Raw genomic sequence first — 21749 nt, 5'->3', positions numbered from 1 at the left:
GAGCGGGTTGCCTGGTAACCGGAAGGTTGCCAGTTCGATCCCCGGCTCCTCCTAGCTGTGAGTGTCGAGGTGTCCCTGAGCGAGACGCCTCACCCTGACTGCTCCAGACGAGCTGGCTGCCGCCCTGCGTGGCCGACTCCGCCGTCGGTGTGTGAATGTGTGCATGAAGGGGTGAATGTTAGCCGATATTGTAAATAATGTAAGTGTGTGGCCACTGGTTAGGAAATGCGCTGTACAAATCCAGTTTGTTGATGTAGATGTGTGCTCCATTATGTGTGCTCCATTAACCCCCCTGGTGCCCCCCTCACCCCCCCTGGTACCCCACCCCCCCCCCCCCCCCCCCCCCTCAGGCCCTGAAGGCCCACCTCACCTCCAACTCCCTCAGCAGCCAGCAGCTCATCGAGAGGTTTCTAGAGAGGAAGGTCACCCAGCAGGTGAGTGGGCCTCGTCCGTGCTGCCCTCATCTATTTGTGTGTGTGTGTGCACTTGCACGTGCCCGTGAGCCTGCGTGGGTGCGTGTGTGTGCGATCCAATGAAGACATGTGTGGTGTGCTCACATTGACCATATTTCTTTGCGCGTGTGTGTGTGTGTGTGTGTGTGTGTGTGTGTGTGTGTGTGTGTGTGTGTGTGTGTGTGTGTGTGTGTGTGTGTGTGTGTGTGTGTGTGTGTGTCAGAACGTGTACGGCGCGGAGCGCTACGGGGCCGTCACGCTGCTCATCTCCTACCGGCGCTCGGACCACCGGCTGTGTGTGGAGGTCCTGAACGCCGTCAACCTCCTCCCCATGGACTCCAACGGTAAACACACCTGGTTAACCCTTAACCTGTACCTTAACCTCCTCCCATGGACTCCAACGGTAAACACACCTGGTTAACCCTTAACCTGTACCTTAACCTCCTCCCCATGGACTCCAACGGTAAACACACCTGGTAACCCTTAACCCTTAACCTGTACCTTAACCTCATCCCAATGACTCTAAACACACGGGGTTAACCCTTAACCGGGACCTTGAAAACTTGTAATGATCGGACTTGTAAAGATTGTCCGTTACCGTATATACCGTTTTTTGTCCGCATTAGCGGCACAGTCACTGATCCACCATCGGGGGAAATAAGTACAAGCCTCTCTAAACGTTTGCAACTTTCCTCTACTGGTGACAGTTCTTTATTGAAGCAGGTTATGTCTCATTGAGATTTGAAACCTATAAGTCAAGCAAGACTTGGCCAAAAAAACAGCAGCTCAGGAGGTAGAGCAAGGTTGCCAGTTTGATCCCCGTCTCCTCCTCAGTGTCGAGGTGTCCCTGAGCAAGACGCCTCACCCTCACTGCTCCCGACGAGCTGGCTGTCGCCCTGCGTGGTTGACTCTGCCGTCGGTGTGTGAATGTCTGCATGAATGGGTGAATTTCAGGCAATATTGTAAAGCACTTTGGATAAAAGCGCTGTATAAATGCAGTCCACTGACCATTTACCGTTTACAACAAGGTTAAGACGAAAAACCGTAACTGCCAGGAATCACATACACACACCACATCACCTTCTACAGTCCGCAGAACACGCAATGAATGTGACACAAGGAGATCTGGTCTGTTTCTCGGTGCTCTGTTGATGGACCAGAACAGGGCTGAAGCTCCTCCTCCTCCTCCTCCTCCTCCTCAGGCTTCAGCGACCCCTTTGTGGAGCTGAGCCTTGAGCCAGTCCACGTCTTCCCCGAGGTCGAGACCCGCCGCACGCAGATCCGGTACTGCGACCTCAACCCCCTCTTCGACGAGGCCTTCGAATTGTACGTATTCCCGCTCAACTCTATCACGTTTGCGTCTTACGTCATGAATGTTATGCGCGCAGCGCAGCGCGCGGCGCGCGCTCTCTCTCTCTCTCTCTCTCTCTCTCTCTCTCTCTCTCTCCTCTCTCTCTCTCTCTCTCTCTCTCTCTCTCTCTCTCTCTCTCGCCTGGGAGAGATTAGAGAAAGGAGATTGGACAAAAGTCTGACCTGTCGTTATATTTAATAACAATGATTCTCCATTCCTCCACCTCCCTACTCTCCCTTTATCTCATCTTCCTTCCTCCATCATCACGCTTGCTCTGCCTCTCTCCTCCACCTCCCTCCCTCCCTCTTGCTCTGCCTCCCTCCTCCATCTCCCTCCCTCTTTCTCTGCCTCTCTCCTCCACCTCCCTCCCTCCTCCTCCCTCTTGCTCTGCCTCCCCTCCTCCACGGCCATTCCTCCCTCCTACATTTGCTCCGTCTCCCTCCTCCCTCCCTCTTGCTCCACCTCCCTCCTCCATCCCTCTCTCCCCTCCTCCCTCCTCCATCCCTCTCTCCCCTCCTCCCACCTCCCTCTCCCTTCTCCTCCCCCCCCCTCCCTCCCTCTACCTCCCCCCCCGCCCTCCTCCCCCAGCCTGGTGTCCCTGGAGCAGTGCCGGGCCCCTGGGGCCTGCCTGGTGGTGACGGTGCTGGACTACGACAAAATGACCCGGGACGACTTCGAGGGCGAGGCCTTCCTGGCCCTGAAGGCCGTCCCGGGGGTGGCGGGGGGGGGGGAGGAGGCCGGGGAGCCACCGCAGGAGGAGTTCTCCTTCAGTGTCAACACCCCACCTGCGCAGATCGCCTGCCTCTGATGCACCCCAAGCCCAACGGTAAGGCCCCCTCCCCCTCTCCCCCCCCAAAGCCCAAGGCTAACGGACTCTACCGGTCAGCGTTTAAACTCTTGCCCTGGGCTCCATTACCCATAGTACCAGACTGTTTAGTACGCCAGAAAAGGACTCAGTATGTCCCAATACATAGTTTGGAGAATGCAGCGGTCAAACACAACAAAACAAACCAGGTGTGGCGTAACAGATCCATGAACGCGGCTTGACTTGATTGCCCTGCCAAAGGACGTTGGACTCCATCCGGTTGCTTTTCTCAGTATGCAAGCCAGCCTGCTTTAGGCTGCTCTGCACCTCAGTCCCCTGCAGGAGGAGATATGTCGCATCAACCGAACCCGCGAGTGTCGATGTGAGGCACGACAGGTGTGCTGATCAGTGAAAGCACCTTTAGTGTGTCCCAATTGTGAGCATACTATGTGCAACACCACACGCTTTGCGAGGGCAGCTGCAGCATGCAGTTTGGAACGCAGCCTGGGAATTATGAACTCTGCAGGGCGATAAAAGATGAAGTGTGCTTGTCCGTTGGAGCCAACCGCACACTGAAAACTCTAGTTTTTCTGTAGTTTCCTGTCCTGGGCATGCCGCGTCTGCGACACACGCATAGTTTAGAAAACACACAACACATGCATCTACATACATGCGTCTAACTCTTTTTTTGTGTGCTTCGGATTGTAGTTTAACCCGGGATTATCTTCGATTTATTTTTGCACGGGTGCAATTATTTCGAACTCAGCAGCTGATCTGTGTTTCTGTGATTCTTGTGTTGTCGTACGAGCAGACGACAGCATCCTGAAGCTACTGGAGTCCCGGAAGGGAGAGCGGGACGCCCAGGCCTTCGTGAAGACGCGTCGACGGCGGGAGAAGCAGTCCCAGGAGGGGCTCCAGCAGTCCTAACCCAACACTGAGACACAGGCAGCGAGACAACAGCTTCTTCCAAAAATATACATTTATTGATGGATAACAAAAAACGTGGGTAGAGAATGAAACACTGATGCTGGACACGTTGTCGGGGTTGCGGACGGTCTCGATCCGGTTTTGACCAGCGGCCGTCTGCATGACCTCATGTGTACCCCCCCCCCCCCCCCCCCCCAATATTATTCCATGACCTCGTCTCATCAGTACAACAGAAGAGTCGTGACATCTGCTAACTATGTAAATGTTTGTATATTTCGTTTTTAATGGACTTTTTCTGATATATGGTAATATTTGAGAGATTACTACAAATGTAAAAAAAAAAAAAAACTAAAAACAAACAAAACAACATGGCCGACAAAATGGCGCGCCATCGATTAGAAAGTCTAACGGTCCGGTCATGTGACCAGGCTCTCCAGACCAAAGATATGAAAAAATATAGATGTAATTTCAAAAGACTACACGAGTTGACTTGAGTACATTTGTGTTGATTGTGTCAAGTTGCCCTCCTGCTCCCGGTCGTCATGGAAACACACAGAACCAACCCTGAGAGTCCCCAGAGCCCCTTAAAAAAGAGCCCAACAACACTTAACTAACATTTAGCTTCTGCTAAAAGGGTAAGGAAAACCTAAAGTCTTCCAAAAAATATTCCACAGTATTCCTACCAGCTGTCTGGTAACTGTGCGCCCCCTTCCCCCCGTTTGGTTGTAGCAATTATGGGATGGCCTTCTGAGGCTTAGCGGTATCCATAGCGATATCCTTCGGCACTCCGTTTCATGCGACCCTTTCTGACGTTGAGGAAGATGAGGCAGGATCAGCGTCTCTATGGGTGCATATCTGGTGAGTGACAGTGTGGCTGGCCAATAGGGTCGATGGATCCCTTTTCTACCCTCGTTTTCTAGAGAAGCGCTAGAGATGCAGAGGGGGCGTGGCTCCCGAGCGGTCATAACATATCGACTCGCTCTCCATCCATACTGCGCTGAATACTAATTGGAGTGATTGGTTACAAGAGTTATTGATCACTAAAAACCTCTGGGATCGGAAACCACGTCCGAGAAATGATTCTGACTCTGAAGCCGTTCCTGATTGGCTGAAACATCCCCTGACGCTGGCTTGAGCCAATGAGAAGAGCGAAGTGCATAACAAGGGCCTTTGTTCCGACACTCCTTCGCCCCAGAGGTTCTCCTTTCAGAATTTTCGCTCTTTTAGGCGAGTCGTCGTTTTGGTTTTACCCAAAATAAAAAAAAATAAAACATTTTGGTTTCAAGGCTAAAAATAAAAAAAAGGAAAACAGAGTTAGTTTGCTGGTCCCGCTGTTGAATCAGGACGGACTGCTCCGGGACCAGCGCCCCCTGCAGGTGGTCAGGAGAGCTGCTGGTCCGGGCTCTGTTTGGGGCACAGCGGGCACGGGGCGGAGCCCGAGCAGCCGTCACACTGGAGGCCGTGAGCGCAGGGCAGGTGGACGGCTCCGGGGCCGCCGCACGACACGCAGCACGGCCGCTGCCGCCGGAACAGCGCCTGGGGAGGGACACGGAGGAGTCAGTCACACGGGGCTGAGGGTGGAGCTCAGGGCTCTAACAGAGAGCCTGGGGAGGGACACGGAGCTGTCAGTCACACGGGGCAGAGGGTGGAGCTCAGGGCTCTAACAGAGAGCCTGGGGAGGGACACGGAGCTGTCAGTCACACGGGGCTGAGGGTGGAGCTCAGGGCTCTAACAGAGAGCCTGGGGAGGGACACGGAGGAGTCAGTCACACGGGGCTGAGGGTGGAGCTCAGGGCTCTAACAGAGAGCCTGGGGAGGGACACGGAGGAGTCAGTCACACGGGGCTGAGGGTGGAGCTCAGGGCTCTAACAGAGAGCCTGGGGAGGGACACGGAGGAGTCAGTCACACGGGGCTGAGGGTGGAGCTCAGGGCTCTAACAGAGAGCCTGGGGAGGGACACGGAGGAGTCAGTCACACGGGGCAGAGGGTGGAGCTCAGGGCTCTAACAGAGAGCCTGGGGAGGGACACGGAGGAGTCAGTCACACGGGGCTGAGGGTGGAGCTCAGGGCTCTAACAGAGAGCCTGGGGAGGGACACGGAGGAGTCAGTCACACGGGGCTGAGGGTGGAGCTCAGGGCTCTAACAGAGAGCCTGGGGAGGGACACGGAGCTGTCAGTCACACGGGGCTGAGGGTGGAGCTCAGGGCTCTAACAGAGAGCCTGGGGAGGGACACGGAGGAGTCAGTCACACGGGGCTGAGGGTGGAGCTCAGGGCTCTAACAGAGAGCCTGGGGAGGGACACGGAGGAGTCAGTCACACGGGGCAGAGGGTGGAGCTCAGGGCTCTAACAGAGAGCCTGGGGAGGGACACGGAGGAGTCAGTCACACGGGGCTGAGGGTGGAGCTCAGGGCTCTAACAGAGAGCCTGGGGAGGGACACGGAGGAGTCAGTCACACGGGGCAGAGGGTGGAGCTCAGGGCTCTAACAGAGAGCCTGGGGAGGGACACGGAGGAGTCAGTCACACGGGGCAGAGGGTGGAGCTCAGGGCTCTAACAGAGAGCCTGGGGAGGGACACGGAGGAGTCAGTCACACGGGGCTGAGGGTGGAGCTCAGGGCTCTAACAGAGAGCCTGGGGAGGGACACGGAGCTGTCAGTCACACGGGGCTGAGGGTGGAGCTCAGGGCTCTAACAGAGAGCCTGGGGAGGGACACGGAGGAGTCAGTCACACGGGGCTGAGGGTGGAGCTCAGGGCTCTAACAGAGAGCCTGGGGAGGGACACGGAGCTGTCAGTCACACGGGGCAGAGGGTGGAGCTCAGGGCTCTAACAGAGAGCCTGGGGAGGGACACGGAGGAGTCAGTCACACGGGGCTGAGGGTGGAGCTCAGGGCTCTAACAGAGAGCCTGGGGAGGGACACGGAGGAGTCAGTCACACGGGGCTGAGGGTGGAGCTCAGGGCTCTAACAGAGAGCCTGGGGAGGGACACGGAGCTGTCAGTCACACGGGGCTGAGGGTGGAGCTCAGGGCTCTAACAGAGAGCCTGGGGAGGGACACGGAGGAGTCAGTCACACGGGGCTGAGGGTGGAGCTCAGGGCTCTAACAGAGAGCCTGGGGAGGGACACGGAGCTGTCAGTCACACGGGGCAGAGGGTGGAGCTCAGGGCTCTAACAGAGAGCCTGGGGAGGGACACGGAGGAGTCAGTCACACGGGGCTGAGGGTGGAGCTCAGGGCTCTAACAGAGAGCCTGGGGAGGGACACGGAGCTGTCAGTCACACGGGGCAGAGGGTGGAGCTCAGGGCTCTAACAGAGAGCCTGGGGAGGGACACGGAGGAGTCAGTCACACGGGGCTGAGGGTGGAGCTCAGGGCTCTAACAGAGAGCCTGGGGAGGGACACGGAGGAGTCAGTCACACGGGGCTGAGGGTGGAGCTCAGGGCTCTAACAGAGAGCCTGGGGAGGGACACGGAGCTGTCAGTCACACGGGGCAGAGGGTGGAGCTCAGGGCTCTAACAGAGAGCCTGGGGAGGGACACGGAGGAGTCAGTCACACGGGGCTGAGGGTGGAGCGCAGGGCTCTAACAGAGAGCCTGGGGAGGGACACGGAGCTGTCAGTCACACGGGGCTGAGGGTGGAGCTCAGGGCTCTAACAGAGAGCCTGGGGAGGGACACGGAGGAGTCAGTCACACGGGGCTGAGGGTGGAGCTCAGGGCTCTAACAGAGAGCCTGGGGAGGGACACGGAGCTGTCAGTCACACGGGGCAGAGGGTGGAGCTCAGGGCTCTAACAGAGAGCCTGGGGAGGGACACGGAGGAGTCAGTCACACGGGGCTGAGGGTGGAGCTCAGGGCTCTAACAGAGAGCCTGGGGAGGGACACGGAGCTGTCAGTCACACGGGGCAGAGGGTGGAGCTCAGGGCTCTAACAGAGAGCCTGGGGAGGGACACGGAGGAGTCAGTCACACGGGGCTGAGGGTGGAGCTCAGGGCTCTAACAGAGAGCCTGGGGAGGGACACGGAGGAGTCAGTCACACGGGGCTGAGGGTGGAGCTCAGGGCTCTAACAGAGAGCCTGGGGAGGGACACGGAGCTGTCAGTCACACGGGGCAGAGGGTGGAGCTCAGGGCTCTAACAGAGAGCCTGGGGAGGGACACGGAGGAGTCAGTCACACGGGGCTGAGGGTGGAGCGCAGGGCTCTAACAGAGAGCCTGGGGAGGGACACGGAGGAGTCAGTCACACGGGGCTGAGGGTGGAGCTCAGGGCTCTAACAGAGAGCCTGGGGAGGGACACGGAGCTGTCAGTCACACGGGGCTGAGGGTGGAGCTCAGGGCTCTAACAGAGAGCCTGGGGAGGGACACGGAGCTGTCAGTCACACAGGGTCAAGGGTGGAGCTGAGGACCCTAACCAGGGTATCTGCAGGTTTTAGCAAGTCAAATTTAAGACTTTTTAAGACCTTTTTAATACCACCTTGAATGAAATGTAAGACCTAGAACACGCGATGGTGGGGGTTGGCAACAGACGAGAGGCAACTTCGGAAACGGCCGTCTTCCAGCCAACTGTCCTTGAATTTGCACCTACCCATTTTCGCAGACTAGCTAGCACGTTTATATATGCAGCTAGCAAGAAAGAAGCCTCTCTACATGTCCTTCCTGAAAAGGTCCCCGAGAAAAATAAAAAAATAAATAGTCCTGCCCCGACAAATTGAAGACCTTGAGTTACAGTATTTAAGACCAGCATATGAGATTTGTAACGAATTTAAGTCTTTTTAAGGCCTTCAATTTAGAAACATGAATTTAAGACTTTTTAAGGATGCGCTGACACCCTGACTCTAACAGAGCCTGGGTAGGGAGTCGACATGGGGCTGTCACACAGGCTCTCTGAGGGCTCTAACAGAGCCTGGGTAGGGAGTCGACATGGGGCTGTCACACAGGCTCTCTGAGGGCTCTAACAGAGCCTGGGTAGGGAGTCGACATGGGGCTGTCACACAGGCTCTCTGAGGGCTCTAACAGAGCCTGGGTAGGGAGTCGACATGGGGCTGTCACACAGGCTCTCTGAGGGCTCTAACAGAGCCTGGGTAGGGAGTCGACATGGGGCTGTCACACAGGCTCTCTGAGGGCTCTAACAGAGCCTGCAGGAAGGAGAGCATACTCAGGTCTCTCTTGTTCAGAGTTCACCTACTGTAGTCTCTGCATAGCCCATTTCTCTTTCCTCTGACAAATGTATTAAATTTATATAACACAAACTTATTGTAGGTCACATTGGATAAAATCGTCTGCTAAACGCTCGGAATGTAAATGTAAGCATTCAGTCAAACAGGCTCCATAGTAGATAGGAGATACCGGATACAAGTCAAGCCGCTATACCTCCTGAGCCGAAGTTGACCACAGGTCACACACTTCTTTAGGAAGATGCACAATGCGGGTGTGCGTGTGTGTGTGTCTGTATCTTTGTGTGTGTGTGTGTGTGTGTGTGTGTGTGTGTCACCTGCTCCACGGTGTGTAGTCGTGTGTGTGTAGTCGTGTGTTTGTGTGTAGTCGTGTGTGTGTGTGTGTGTGTGTGTGTGTGTCACCTGCTCCACGGTGTGTAGTCGTGTGTGTGTGTGTGTGTGTGTGTGTGTCACCTGCTCCACGGTGTGTAGTCGTGTGTGTTTGTGTGTAGTCGTGTGTGTGTGTGTGTGTGTGTTTGTGTGTAGTCGTGTGTGTGTGTGTGTGTGTGTGTGTGTGTGTGGGGGTCACCTGCTCCACGGTGTGTAGTCGTGTGTGTGTAGTCATGTGTTTGTGTGTAGTCGTGTGTGTGTCACCTGCTCCACGGTAGTCGTGTGTGTGTGTGTGTGTGTGTGTGTGTGTGTGTGTGTGTGTGTGTGTGTGTGTGTGTGTGTGTGTGTGGGGGTCACCTGATCCACGGTGTGCAGGCAGCTCCCCAGCTGGGCCTGCAGGCTGAGGGCGGGCTCCAGGGGCAGCCGCTGCAGCAGCTGCAGCTGGTGGACGGCCAGGTGGGGGTCCTCCCCGCTCCGCAGGCTCTCCAGCGCCTCCCGCAGGAGGGAGGTCTGCCGCTGCACCTCCTCCTCCGCCTGCAGCCCCCGCTCCGTCTCCATGGCGATGCGCGAGGCGCGGGCCCGCGAGTCCTCCGCGTCTGCCTTAAGCGCCGCCCAGGTCTGGGGGGGGGGGGGGGGGGGGCGGGGGGTATACGGGTCAAACCAGTTAGAGACGGGTTAAACCAACAGTTGGGTTGAATTAGCGGTCGGGTTGAACCAACGGGTTAAAGCGGCGGTCGGTTAAACCAACGGGTTAAACCAGCAGTCAGTTAAACCAACGGGTTAAACCAGCGGTCAGTTAAACCAACAGGTTAAACCAGCGGTCACTTAAACCAACTGGTTAAACAAACGCTCAGTTAAACCAATGGGTTAAAGGTGGCGGTCAGTTAAACCAAAGTGTTAAACCGGCGGTCAGTTAAACCAATGGGTTAAAGGTGGCGGTCAGTTAAACCAAAGTGTTAAACCAGCGGTCAGTTAAACCAACGGGTTAAGGCGGTGGTCAGTTAAACCAAAGTGTTAAACCAGTGGTCAGTTAAACCAAAGGGTTAAAACAGTGGTCAGTTAAACCAAAGGGTTAAACCAGCGGTCGGGTTAAACCAGCGGTCGGGTTGAACCAGCGGCCGGGTTACGATAACTTGGTTAAACCAGATAAGCGGTTGTGATTGGTCTATCTCCTAAATTATTTTCTATAGAGGGGGAGCCAGACCTTATCCACAGAGCAAAGGAAACATGAGCTTGCCAGATTCGTCTGGTTCCCCGGCTATTGTCGGCCCCCTTGTTGCTATTGGTTGAAGTTCAAGCTTTTGATTAAATCAAAAGTCTTCATGAATCATAACAGGGCAAACACTATCCATCGTTACTTAAACTTTTGTCTAATGTAGCTAATGGTATTTCATTCTGTCGACTATCAAAGGAGATGAGTCCAAACAGCTCGTCTTGCCAACTTCCTGTCTTGACAATAAGGATGATGGACTGCATTACAAAACATTTATTTAGCGGACGCTTCGGTCCAGAGCGAATAACAGTGAGAGCATTGAACCCGAGAGATACAGAGAACCAGTTCTAGTTCATACGACTCTTCAGAACTGCTTCAAGTGCTAGAGGATACATCACACACACACACACACACACGCACATGCACACACACACACACACACACACAGACAGACAGACAGACACAGTGGTCTCCACTCACTCACTCATTCACCCTCTCACCTGAGCGGTGTGGCTCCACTCACTCACCCCCTCACCCCCTCACCTGAGCGGTGTGCCTCCAGCTGTGGTCCCAGGACTTGAGGGTGCGCTGTGTGTCCTCCAGCTCTTGCCGTAGCCGGCTCATCTCGGCCGTCTGGGCGGCGGGGGGGGTCCCGGGGGAGCCCTGTCCCGACGGGAAGTGCTCCCAGATGCTGCTGCTCATCCCGTTCAGACCTGGAGACGTCAGAGCGTGACCTTTGACCCATCGTACCTCCTCACACAACACAGCCTCATAACCTGCGACTACGGCTGGACCATATTGGAAGATAATCGTATTACGATATTATTTTTGTATCTTTCATATCGACATAAATAAAAAAAATGGGCAATATACACTCGTTATACAGAGCTTGATGATAGCGAATTAAACGGGATTTTTTGTTTTGAGGAAACAATTGCAACGCACTCTCGAAAAAGTTCCTGTTTTTGGAATTTTCTGTAACCCAGATAATTCCATACAACGGATGTCACGGTTTCCATACGAAAACGATATATGACGCAGCCCTACACACGACTATAACATTATGCACCACAACGTTAACGAAACTCTGGGAGGCTTTGTGGAAGTTGTGGAGCCAACAGACCATCCACAAGTTCAGTCCTCCTCCTTACAGCCCCTTAGGGTCAGGGTTAGCCCCGGGTTAGCCCTGGGTTAGCCCCAACCTGAGCCCTAGGGTCAGGGTTAGCCCCGGGTTAGCCCTGGGTTAGCCCTGGGTTAGCCCTGGGTTAGCCCCAACCTGAGCCCTCGGGTCAGGGTTAGCCCCGGGTTAGCCCTGGGTTAGCCCCAACCTGAGCCCTAGGGTCAGGGTTAGCCCCGGGTTAGCCCTGGGTTAGCCCCAACCTGAGCCCTAGGGTCAGGGTTAGCCCCGGGTTAGCCCTGGGTTAGCCCCAACCTGAGCCCTCGGGTTAGGGTTAGCCCCGGTTAAGCCCCATCGGACCCCTCAGCCGTACCTAGAGAGCCGTGGGATTGGCCCATGTAGCCGCTTTCCGATTGGCCGAGCTGCGACAGGTGTGAGGAGAAGAAGGGCGAGGTGTGCGTTCTGACTGGTGGAGAGGGCGATGGCGAGCTGAAGGGGGCGGAGCTACTGAGGGACCCTGGGATGTTGACGGGGGCGGAGCTCTGCAGATGGCTGCCTCCTGGAAGGACGGACAGAAGGACAGTTTCATTGATGAGAAAAATATACAACATCTTTGTAGATAGACCTTGTTTCAGATCTGCATTCTCGCTTATACTCCGTGTGAGATACTGGTCCAACCCCAAATACCTACAGCCTGCTTACGTTTAGCACAGGAGTGTGTGTGTTTGCGTGTGTGTGTCTGTGTGTCTGTCTGTCACACATAGACACCTAGTAGTGGTGTGTGTGTGTGTGTGTGTGTGTGTGTGTGTGTGTGTGTGTGTGTGTGTGTGTGTGTGTGTGTGTGTGTGTGTGTGTGTGTGTGTGTGTGTGTGTGTGTGTGTGTGTGTGTGGTGTGTGTGTACCGAGCATCACCCCCCCGCTGGGCAGGTTGGAGCTGCAGTCGAGGCTTCTCTCCAGCGCCGACACGCCGAAGTCGTTCAGGTCCAGATCGTCCAGCGCAGACTCTGCAACACAACACAACACAACGCACACTCAGCAACACAACACAACGCACACACACGCTCAGCAACACAACACAACCCACGCTCAGCAACACAACACAACCCACGCACAGCAACACAAACACCGCACGCTCAGCAACACAACACACACAACACAACCCACGCACTCAGCAACACACTCAGCAAGACAACACACACACGCACACACAGCAATACACCACAACACAACACATGCTCAGCAACACAACACAACCCAACACCAAAACACTTATTAACACAACACAACCCACATACACTCAGCAACACAACACAACACAACTCAACACACACACACACACTCCGGTCCCCTGACAAGCTGAGAGGAAACCTAACGGTGCCTTTGAACAGAAACCAAAACAATGCGAGCGTGTTTCTCACCGACCACCGACTCCACCGTGTCGCTGGGGGGGTAGAAGGGCCGGGCGTTGGCGTTCATGCCCGAGCAGAGGCCGGCCCCCAGGGAGGCGGGGCTGGGCGGGGTGGCCGCCAGGCTGGAGGGCATGCTGGAGGACAGGCTCAGGGGGCTGCCGACCGGCAGGAACACCAGGAGGTCCTGGGGGGGGGGCATGGTTTATAGAGAGACTCAGTACGTTTACATGCACAGCTTAAAGGTGGGGTATGGGATTTCCGAAACGCTAGCAGATTTTGAAAATACACAACTCGAATGGTCCTACCCCCTCTCCTTCAACGCTGACTCTGACTCCCCCCCATTCCAAGTACATGGACGCGCAATCATGCACGAGCGAACAGATGCGTGAGAGCGAGCCATTAGATAGTTAGCTAGCTCCAGTAGCAACAACTCCGCAACAAACAGAAGCTTGCTCAGTACGACCGTTTGATTGACAGACTTACTGTCCAATGCCACTCGGTGGGTGTGGAAATCATTGGCTGGAGTTTTTCGAGCCCTGCCTGTTCCACAGGTGATTGACTTGTTTAATTTTCATCTCAGTACTTCTAACTCAGTGGCTGTAAGTGGGTTATGATAAGGATTTGAAGTATTTTTGCAAAAATGGCCAATAAAGAGAATTCCATACCCAACCTTTAATCCGCTACAATAGTGGACCAAGGACACGAGACTCTCTCTGTTCTACCGCTCTTTCTTTAACTCTACGCTAATGTACCTTTACATTTAGGGCCATTAGAAGACGCATTTATGCAAAGCGACTTACAACGGTTAATACACACATTCACACACCGACGGCGGAGCCACCCCTGCAGGTCGACAGACAGCTCCTCGGGAGCAGTCAGGGTGAGGCGTCTCGACACAATAGAAGGAGCCGGGTTTGAACTATCAACCTTCCGGTTACAAGTCAACCCGCTCTACCTCCTGAGCTAAGCTGTTCCCTAATCATTTTAGTGCAGCCTTTGGTACAGATGTACATCTGTCCAGCATGCTGGTACAAGCATATCTGAAGTGCATATCCTCGGCTAGGGGAGAGAGCGAGAGCGAGAGCGAGAGAGAGAGAGAGAGAGAGAGAGCGAGAGAGAGGGTGTACCTGTTTGTTCCGCTGCTCCAGCACAAAACTCCTTTGCATCTGCTTCGCCTTTGAAGAACAGAAACAGAACGAGGTGAGCCAGAGGGCTGTGGGTCACGCCCGACATAACCAAAGAACACAAAGAGCCATCCATCCCTTTCTGTTCAGAGATCACCTCTGCATAGCCTCCCCCCTCCCCCCCGCCCCTTTTACACACCTGTGGTATGAGGTAAGTCCTGTCACTTAGAAATAGCCTCGCGTAGCGTCTTATCCTAGCTATCTTTGTTGGATACGGGGAATGGGTTAACCTAGCGAGTGTTAGTGGCACTAGGCACATGTTTCTGTACTGTTCTATACTATACTTCCTTACTGTACCGATATATTGTTGTTTCTCTTTCTTCTGACAAATGTACTTATTATATTATATCATATATATTACAGTGAGTCGCTTTGGATAAAAAGCGTCTGCTAAACGCCCTGAATGTAAGTGTACATTTCTGCGATACTTTTACCAGATAAAACAAATATGCAGAACTTGTGTGGATCAGTGAGGTGTGAGCGCCCCCCTCACCTGGTCTTCCCTCTCGAACCCCGGGGCGCGGCCGTACCCCCCCTCCCGCCCCCAGGGGGAGAGCGGCTCCCCCGTGGGCCCCCCCCCCGCCGCCGCCGCCGCCGCCGCCGCCCCCTCCTGACGCCTCCTCGCAGAACGCCATCACTCTCCCCAGCAGCCCCTGCTCCGCCATGCCCCGCCCCCCCGTGCCGGGCGAGAAGGCCAGTCCCAGGCAGCTGGGGGCGTGCCCCGGGTCCCCCCGGTGCCCCAGGGGCCCCCCCGGACCCAGGGTGGGGCTGCCCGCGGGGAGGGGGTCCGGGGCCGCGTGGTGGGGCTCCGGGAGCCGGGGGGGCAGCGGGGAGCCGGGGCCGGGGAATGGGGGCTCCGTGTCGGGGACGAAGGGCTCTGAGGGGGAGGAGGTCAGGGAGAGATGGTGAATAGGTTGAACCGACTCAGTGCACTCATGTGAAACCTGTCATGAGTTTGACTGGGAGGCGTTGATCACACTGCAAGCAGGAGGGCCCCAAACCAGACAGGGAAGTAGTCATTATTGATCCATCACCCACAGGAGCGCCTGTGTGTTTCCTCTTGAATATCGTTAGTCCTGATGTGCAATGATATCAAACCACCTTCCTTTTGGTACTCCTTCACTATGGAAGACTTCCATAGTGAAAGAGTACCATCCTGAACGTTTAAGGCTGCCCTGAAGCTCTGCCAAAACCGCAGTTGAACTGAACTGCTTTAGAAAATAAAGGAAAAGCCCGCTCAGCGGTGACAGTAGCAGTGACTTCAGCGGCCTCCATGTTGACTACACACTGCCTGTGTGACGTCACCTGACACACGCAGTTCCTCACACTGAAATCCCTTATCGGCCACATTTTTACAAACAAGCAATAAATCTGAACGAGAGTCTAGCAGTGGTACCGCTGGCTCAGCCTCTTGAATACGAGGCCTCTCATTGGCTCTTACTTTCGATGTGAGCGAAGGCACAGAAGGGCCCGCGGGGACAGCTGCCGCTCTGCTGCATGTCGTTGCACTTGGTGGACTTATAGATCTGGAGAGAGAGCAACAAACACACCCACAGAGAGGCTGTCAAACCACTGGATGTTAGCTTGTTAGCCTAGCCTCCATGTAGAGTCTCTGTCGTTAGGAAGCCAGGATGAGGAGCATCCTGACAGTTTGGCCAGGTCAGTCACAAGCCAGCCCTGATGCTGTGCTTGAACTGTGATTGGTTGAAAGAGGAGCTCATCCGGTACAGCATGGCGTCGGGGTCCTGATGAAAGCCGCTGATAGAATTAGGGCTGAACGATGAATCGAATTTAAAATCGAAATCGCGATGTGATAGAACGCGATATGCAAATCACAAAGGCTGTGATTAAATAAATAAATCATAATAATGATAAAAATTGATTCCTTTTTTGTATATAGTTCAATCAATAGTTCAATCAAGTTCAATAGTTCAATCAAGATGTTATAATATCAATTCATCTCAAAACGTCAGCCTGGACTAAGGGAAAGAGCAGTTTATATGTTGACTGCTTCTAATGTTGTGTTGGTCATACTAAAGAATGATTTATTGCTCTCTTAGTGAATAATACAGAACATGATGGAACTCCATATATAAAATAAAAATCACATTAAATCGCAATCGCAATATTGGTCAAAATAATCGCAATTCGATTATTTCCCCAAATCGTTCAGCCCTAGTTAGAATCCATTGTGCTGTTATGATTAGTGTGTGTGTGTGTGTGTGTGTGTGTGTGTGTGTGTGTGTGTGTGTGTGTGTGTGTGTGTGTGTGTGTGTGTGTGTGTGTGTGTGTGTGTGTGTGTGTGTGTGTGTGTGTGTGTGTGTGTGTGTGTGTGTGACCTACCTCTGGGTGGAACTGTTGCTCGGTGCGCGTGTGACAGTACTGGCATCCCTCGGCCCCTTCACATTTACTGGGGTCCCCCCACTCCTCGCTGTGCTTCACCGCCGGGCACGGAAGGGCTCTGTGGGGGGGGGGGGGGGGACACAGCAGGTGGTCTCACACGTCTGTAATGACCCGTCCTCAAGCTGAATACACTGACGTGTGGTCAGAGGCGCTGTAAAGGTACTGTTTCTTCAAGGATTTAAATGTGACTGCCTTGTGTTTGTGTGTCTCTACCTGTAATTGTGTGTGTGTGTGTGTGTGTGTGTGTGTGTGTGTGTGTGTGTGTGTGTGTGTCTCTACTTGTACTAGTGTTTGTGTGTCCTCATTTGTGTGTCTCTACCTATACTTGTGTGTGTGCGTCTCTACCTGTACTTGTGTTTGTGTGTCCTTATTTGTGCGTCGCTACCTGTACTTTTGTTTTTGTGTCTCTACCTCTACTCGTGTTTGTGTGTCTCTACTTGTGTGTGTGCGTCTCTACCTGTACTTGTGTGTGAGTCTCTCCCTGTACTTGTGTGTCTTTATTTGTGCGTCTCTACCTGTACTAGTGTTTGTGCGACTCTACTTGTGTTTGTGTGTCTGTACCTGTACTTGTGTTTGTGTGTCAGAGTTTGTGCGGTTGTACCTGTACTTGTGTTTGTGTGGGCTGCGGCGGCGGTCTTTGCTGTTGTGGTAGTACGGGCAGGCGTAACCTTGGCGACAGAGGCGTGGCGGTTTCTTGCAGAGCTCCGTCTTGTAGTGGGAGAGGACGTAGGTGTTGTCTGGGGGGGGGGGGGGGGGGGACAGAGAGATGCCAGATAATTACCACCTACAGAATACATCCTGCTCCTTTAATTGTCTCCTTTAACGACCTCCATTAAGGTACTGGCCCCGCCCCCTTTCATACATCACATCCATTATGTATCCTGGCCCCACCCCCTTCATACATCACACCTCCATTATGTTTCCTGGCCCCGCCCCCTCTCATACATCACCCCCTCCATTATGTGTCCTGGCCCCGCCCCCTTCATACATCCCCCCTCCATCATGTGTCCTGGCCCCGCCCCCTCTCATACATCTGACCCATCCCAACCTGCTGAGTCCGGCAGTGACTCAATGAGCAGCTCATTTTAAACTGTATCAAATGTACGTTATGTATCCCAGATTGGAAACTTTGGGAGAATCCTAGCTGAATGTATCCCAACATAAAGCTGAATATATCACAACATAAGGCTGAATCATAATGAAAGACAGCTGAAAAAGTGAGTCTGGGTTTAAAGTCTTCCTTTGACCGTTATGCATCCTGCCCCAAGGTGTGTGTAGAACAAATCCATCCCGACTCAGTGTTACGTTTTATGGCGAAGTTTGAACCTACGGACAGCATGTTACCATTACACCCATCAGCATATTTATGTAATATTACCATTATTATCATTATTAGTTACTACCTTGCCACCGCGGCTCCTCACTCAAGATCTTCTCTATGAGGGCCGTGCTGGCGGCCTGCCCTGATTGGCCGTCCCCGCCACCGCTGCCGCCACCCCCCTCCGGGACCCCGGGCCCCCCCTGGGACTCGATCACCTGCACCTCCCTGGAGGAAGGAGAGGAAACAACAGTCAGCCTGGAGGCTCACAGACCTGCTCCTGGGAGGACCTCCGTCACAACGTCCACTAGCGCTTCCACGTGGTGTAGTGTTTGGGGATGCTTCATACTTTACATTCAGGGCATTTAACAGACGCTTTTATCGAAAGAATTTACAATACAAACTTTTGATTGAGAATGTGATTTGTGTGTGAAATGCTCAAATACACATGACACGTTAAGAGACATAGTTGGAAAACCATGTTTTAGTTATGTTCTGTGTCTGGATATGCATGGACTTACACAGAACATAACTAATACACTTAATGATACCCAAACTCCAGCTCCATTGGCTGTCCCGTGGTACGATGTCAGCCATCTGCTCATGACTGAAACATGTACGAGGTCATGACCACGGCAGCTCAGAGACTACGCCTTAGGCGACACTCCAGTGATTCGTGTCCACGTGTACACAAACAACCCCAATACAAAGTCCTTCTGACACACACACCGCACACACCCGCACACACACACACAGTAAGACGGGAAAAAACCCTGCTTTAACAGATATAGAAACAAATATTGTCGCATAATGTTTTTCAATTATGTTTTTTCACCCATGTCTCACGCACACACACAATTGACCATGTTGGACACATGAAACATTTTACTTTGTCTTCAACAACAACAACAACAACACGCACGCGCACACACACACACACACACACACACACACACACACACACACACACACACACACACACACACACACACACACACACACACACACACACACACACACACACACACACACACACACACACACACACGCGCGCGCGCGCGCGCGTACCGGATGTCGAACACGGGGCTGCGCAGGTCATGCGAGCCGTGGGCGAAGGCGCAGTGCGAGCCGTTCTTGGCGCAGTGGCCCTTGCCGTCCGTCTCGTGGATGCAGGATCCCGTCTTGTAGTAGCGCAGGTGGTAGCGCCGCTCCGTGTCCCCGGCCGTGCGGTGCAGGAACGCACACCTGGGGAACCGGAACAGCACAACGCGCATGAGGACACCACAGCCAATAGAAACACCCGCTTTAGTCTGCGTGACAACAGGAAGCGGAGACCCAAATCAGACCAACCCAGGGGCTGCAGGGGATTCTGTTTACATTCAGGGCGTTGAGCCGACGCTTTTAACCAAAGCGATTTACAAAGCGAACATTTGTCAGGAGAAAGAGAAACAAAAATATAGCGCTGTCGGTACGGTAAGGATGTTCATTGAACCAAGCGCAAAGCACTAACAATCGCTAGGTTAACGCATTCCCCGTATGCAACAAAGATAGCTACGATAAGATGCTACACAACGCTAAGTAGTATTTTTGAGTGCCGGGACGACGCACTACATACAATAAGTGCGTACATTAAGTGCCAGGACATACAACATAGAATAAGGGTTTACATTGAGTGCCGGGACGTATAACATACAATAAGTGTGCACAATAAGTGCCAGGACGTACAACATACAAAGAGGGGAGTGTTTTGCAGAGGCTGGCGAGTGACTCTGCGGCGCCGACACCGGTGGGAAGAGATGGCATCAACGTTTCTGTCTCGTACATCGAAAGCTCAAACATTTTTAACCAATCTTTTATGATTCTAGCCAGAATAAAACAACATATAAAATCTAAACCCAGGTGGTGTTTTTGTTTTGGTCATGTTATATGCGTCAGCCAGGTTATTGGTCTTTAAACACATGTAAAGGAGTCACTCTCAAGAAGAACAGCAAATATTTATTCACAAATAGGCAGATTTATGATACTCAGCACTTTGTGTCAAAGTGCTGTTAATTTGACCTACTTCCAGAGGTGGATGATAAGCGAGTATAAAGCCTGTATTTGAGCACGTTATCAGTGGTTCTGCAAACAGCATAACGTGCCCATTGGTTCATATTAAATCAATACACGTTACACACCCATTACTTTTTCATTTTTCTGTGCTTGGGTTTGGCACATGTATACTGCAACATACAGAACATTCGGCCAAAACTGTGCAAACAATCTATTTATACTCTTTTCGCACCTCTGTGTAGAGGTATGCAGCCACTTTCGGCCAGAGAAGAGTTTGAACGGTACAGTTTACGACCCTTCCAAATGGTTATGAGGGCTCTCGCACGTTTCCAAAGCTTCTGGTATCAGCGCGCATCAGAGCAGCATTTGCATTTGTTTTGTGTGCACAACTGGCCTCTGATAGCGGTCGTTACACCTCAACGACAACTCTATGAAGGGCAATGCAATGCGTCTTTCAACTGCTAATGCTAAGAATGACCTGTTAGGGGTCTGGTTTGATGCAATTGTGGATAGTTTCCACCTCTCAAAAGATTGCCATAAATGAATAGCGTGCACTTACACAAACCAACCTAAACCAAAACTTGTTTTTACACTATTTTACATGGGCCCCCAGAGTTTTCATATCATACAAACTCAAACCTTCAGCGTAGAATGGCCCTGTTGATTTTAACAGACATTAAGAAAAAACACAACACGGACATTATATGTGTTGGACTTTATAAGGGTTTTAAAATGATGTTAAACACAATTAAAATACTCACTCGTCCCCTTCGGGACAGCTGCCCGTCCCCTCGTCGTATTTGGTGCAGTACACATCGGGGCTGTAGTTGAACGTCCCGTCCCGTCTGCGGATGGGTCTGCGCCGCCGCTGGTTCAGGAAGTGCCAGTGGAAGCAGGCGAAAGGCCGGTGCTGGGTGCATTTGTGCTGAACAAACAGCGGGCACTGCTCGGTCCGGAACTCCTTCAGGTACCTGGGGAGGAGGAGACGGAACCATCACCGGGCCGTCCATTACGTACACACCGATAACAAGTGTTCTGAACTATAGATCGCAGCGGGCCTCCAACTCCAGACGCGCCAAACTTTATGCACACACTCATATTATTGTGTGTTTCCTGCAGCATGAATATACATATATTCTGTCACGTATACGGAGTGGTGCATGGGGAGCATTTATGTGAGCGCACTTCTATGCATGTGTGTGTGTGTGTGTGTGTGTTTGTTTACATGTGGATGTGTGTGTGTGTGTGTGTGTGTGTGTGTGTCCCACACTAGTACGTACGTGTAATGCTGAGGTTTCTCGGGCTGGACGTTCAGCCCGTTGGCGGGAGACGTGGAGCCCCCCGCGGGGGAGGAGGAGACGGAGGATGGGGCCGCTGCGGCGGTCGGGCACCCTGGGCACGACGACGGCGGCTGCGGGTGACTTTTAGACATTTCCCCGCGTCAGGCCTCGTATCCACGATCTTGTTTTTAGCTTGCTGTGGCTATACTGTGTTAGCTCCCAAATCCGCATTCTGGAATGAACTGCGCATGCGTGCAAACAAAGGGGGAAGTGGACGCAAGGGGGAAATGTGTGTTTGCGTGGAGTCCCGCACGCACAAACACGCACACGCTAGTGTTGTACAGCGCACATTACGGCGGGTAGAAACTACATACGCAGGACATTTCTATATAATGAACTCTGAGGTTAAAATTTTCCAACAATTCCATGGCTTTGTCAGAATAAACGGGCCAAAGCAGTTCGGATTGCAATAAATCTTCGTCTCCTTCTTGTTGTTTTTAGTCGGTTCTGGACCAGTCACATGGAGCCTCAGCCGCCCCCCTCTGGACTGGAGTCAGGACACAGATACATACAATAGAATACAGTTCAAATACCTATATATCTCTATATATCTCTCTCAATATATATATATATATTCTCTAGGCCTAAACTGAATCTAAAGGGCATTTAGCAGAAGCTTTCATCCAAAGAGACTTACAATAAGTACATTTGTCAGAAACACT

At 53.0% G+C, this 21749-nt stretch overlaps 2 protein-coding genes across 2 annotated transcripts in view; one reads left to right on the top strand and one right to left on the bottom strand.

The window, feature by feature from the left end:
- The window catches only part of unc13d (unc-13 homolog D (C. elegans)), a 19844-nt gene extending 15832 nt beyond the window's left edge, over positions 1–4012 (top strand). The window contains 6 exon segments of the mRNA XM_060036153.1: positions 351–434; positions 676–796; positions 1655–1778; positions 2392–2594; positions 2597–2629; positions 3420–4012. Coding sequence (XP_059892136.1) covers positions 351–434; positions 676–796; positions 1655–1778; positions 2392–2594; positions 2597–2629; positions 3420–3535 — 681 coding nt within the window. The 3' untranslated portion in view covers positions 3536–4012.
- unk (unk zinc finger) lies at positions 3570–21749 on the bottom strand. Its single transcript, XM_060036173.1, is given in 16 exon segments — positions 3570–5071; positions 9409–9669; positions 10808–10977; positions 11755–11940; positions 12284–12385; positions 12800–12974; positions 13918–13965; positions 14468–14599; positions 14601–14851; positions 15416–15500; positions 16318–16435; positions 16979–17114; positions 17781–17923; positions 18764–18940; positions 20509–20718; positions 21028–21749. Coding segments are annotated over 16 exon segments (2502 nt in total). The 5' UTR covers positions 21180–21749; the 3' UTR covers positions 3570–4915.

The sequence above is a fragment of the Gadus macrocephalus genome, chromosome 18, assembly GCF_031168955.1.
Source record: "Gadus macrocephalus chromosome 18, ASM3116895v1".
In the NCBI taxonomy this organism is placed as follows: domain Eukaryota; kingdom Metazoa; phylum Chordata; class Actinopteri; order Gadiformes; family Gadidae; genus Gadus; species Gadus macrocephalus.
The sequence above is the reverse complement of the archived record's forward strand: the minus strand, read 5'-3'. Positions and strand labels throughout refer to the sequence as shown.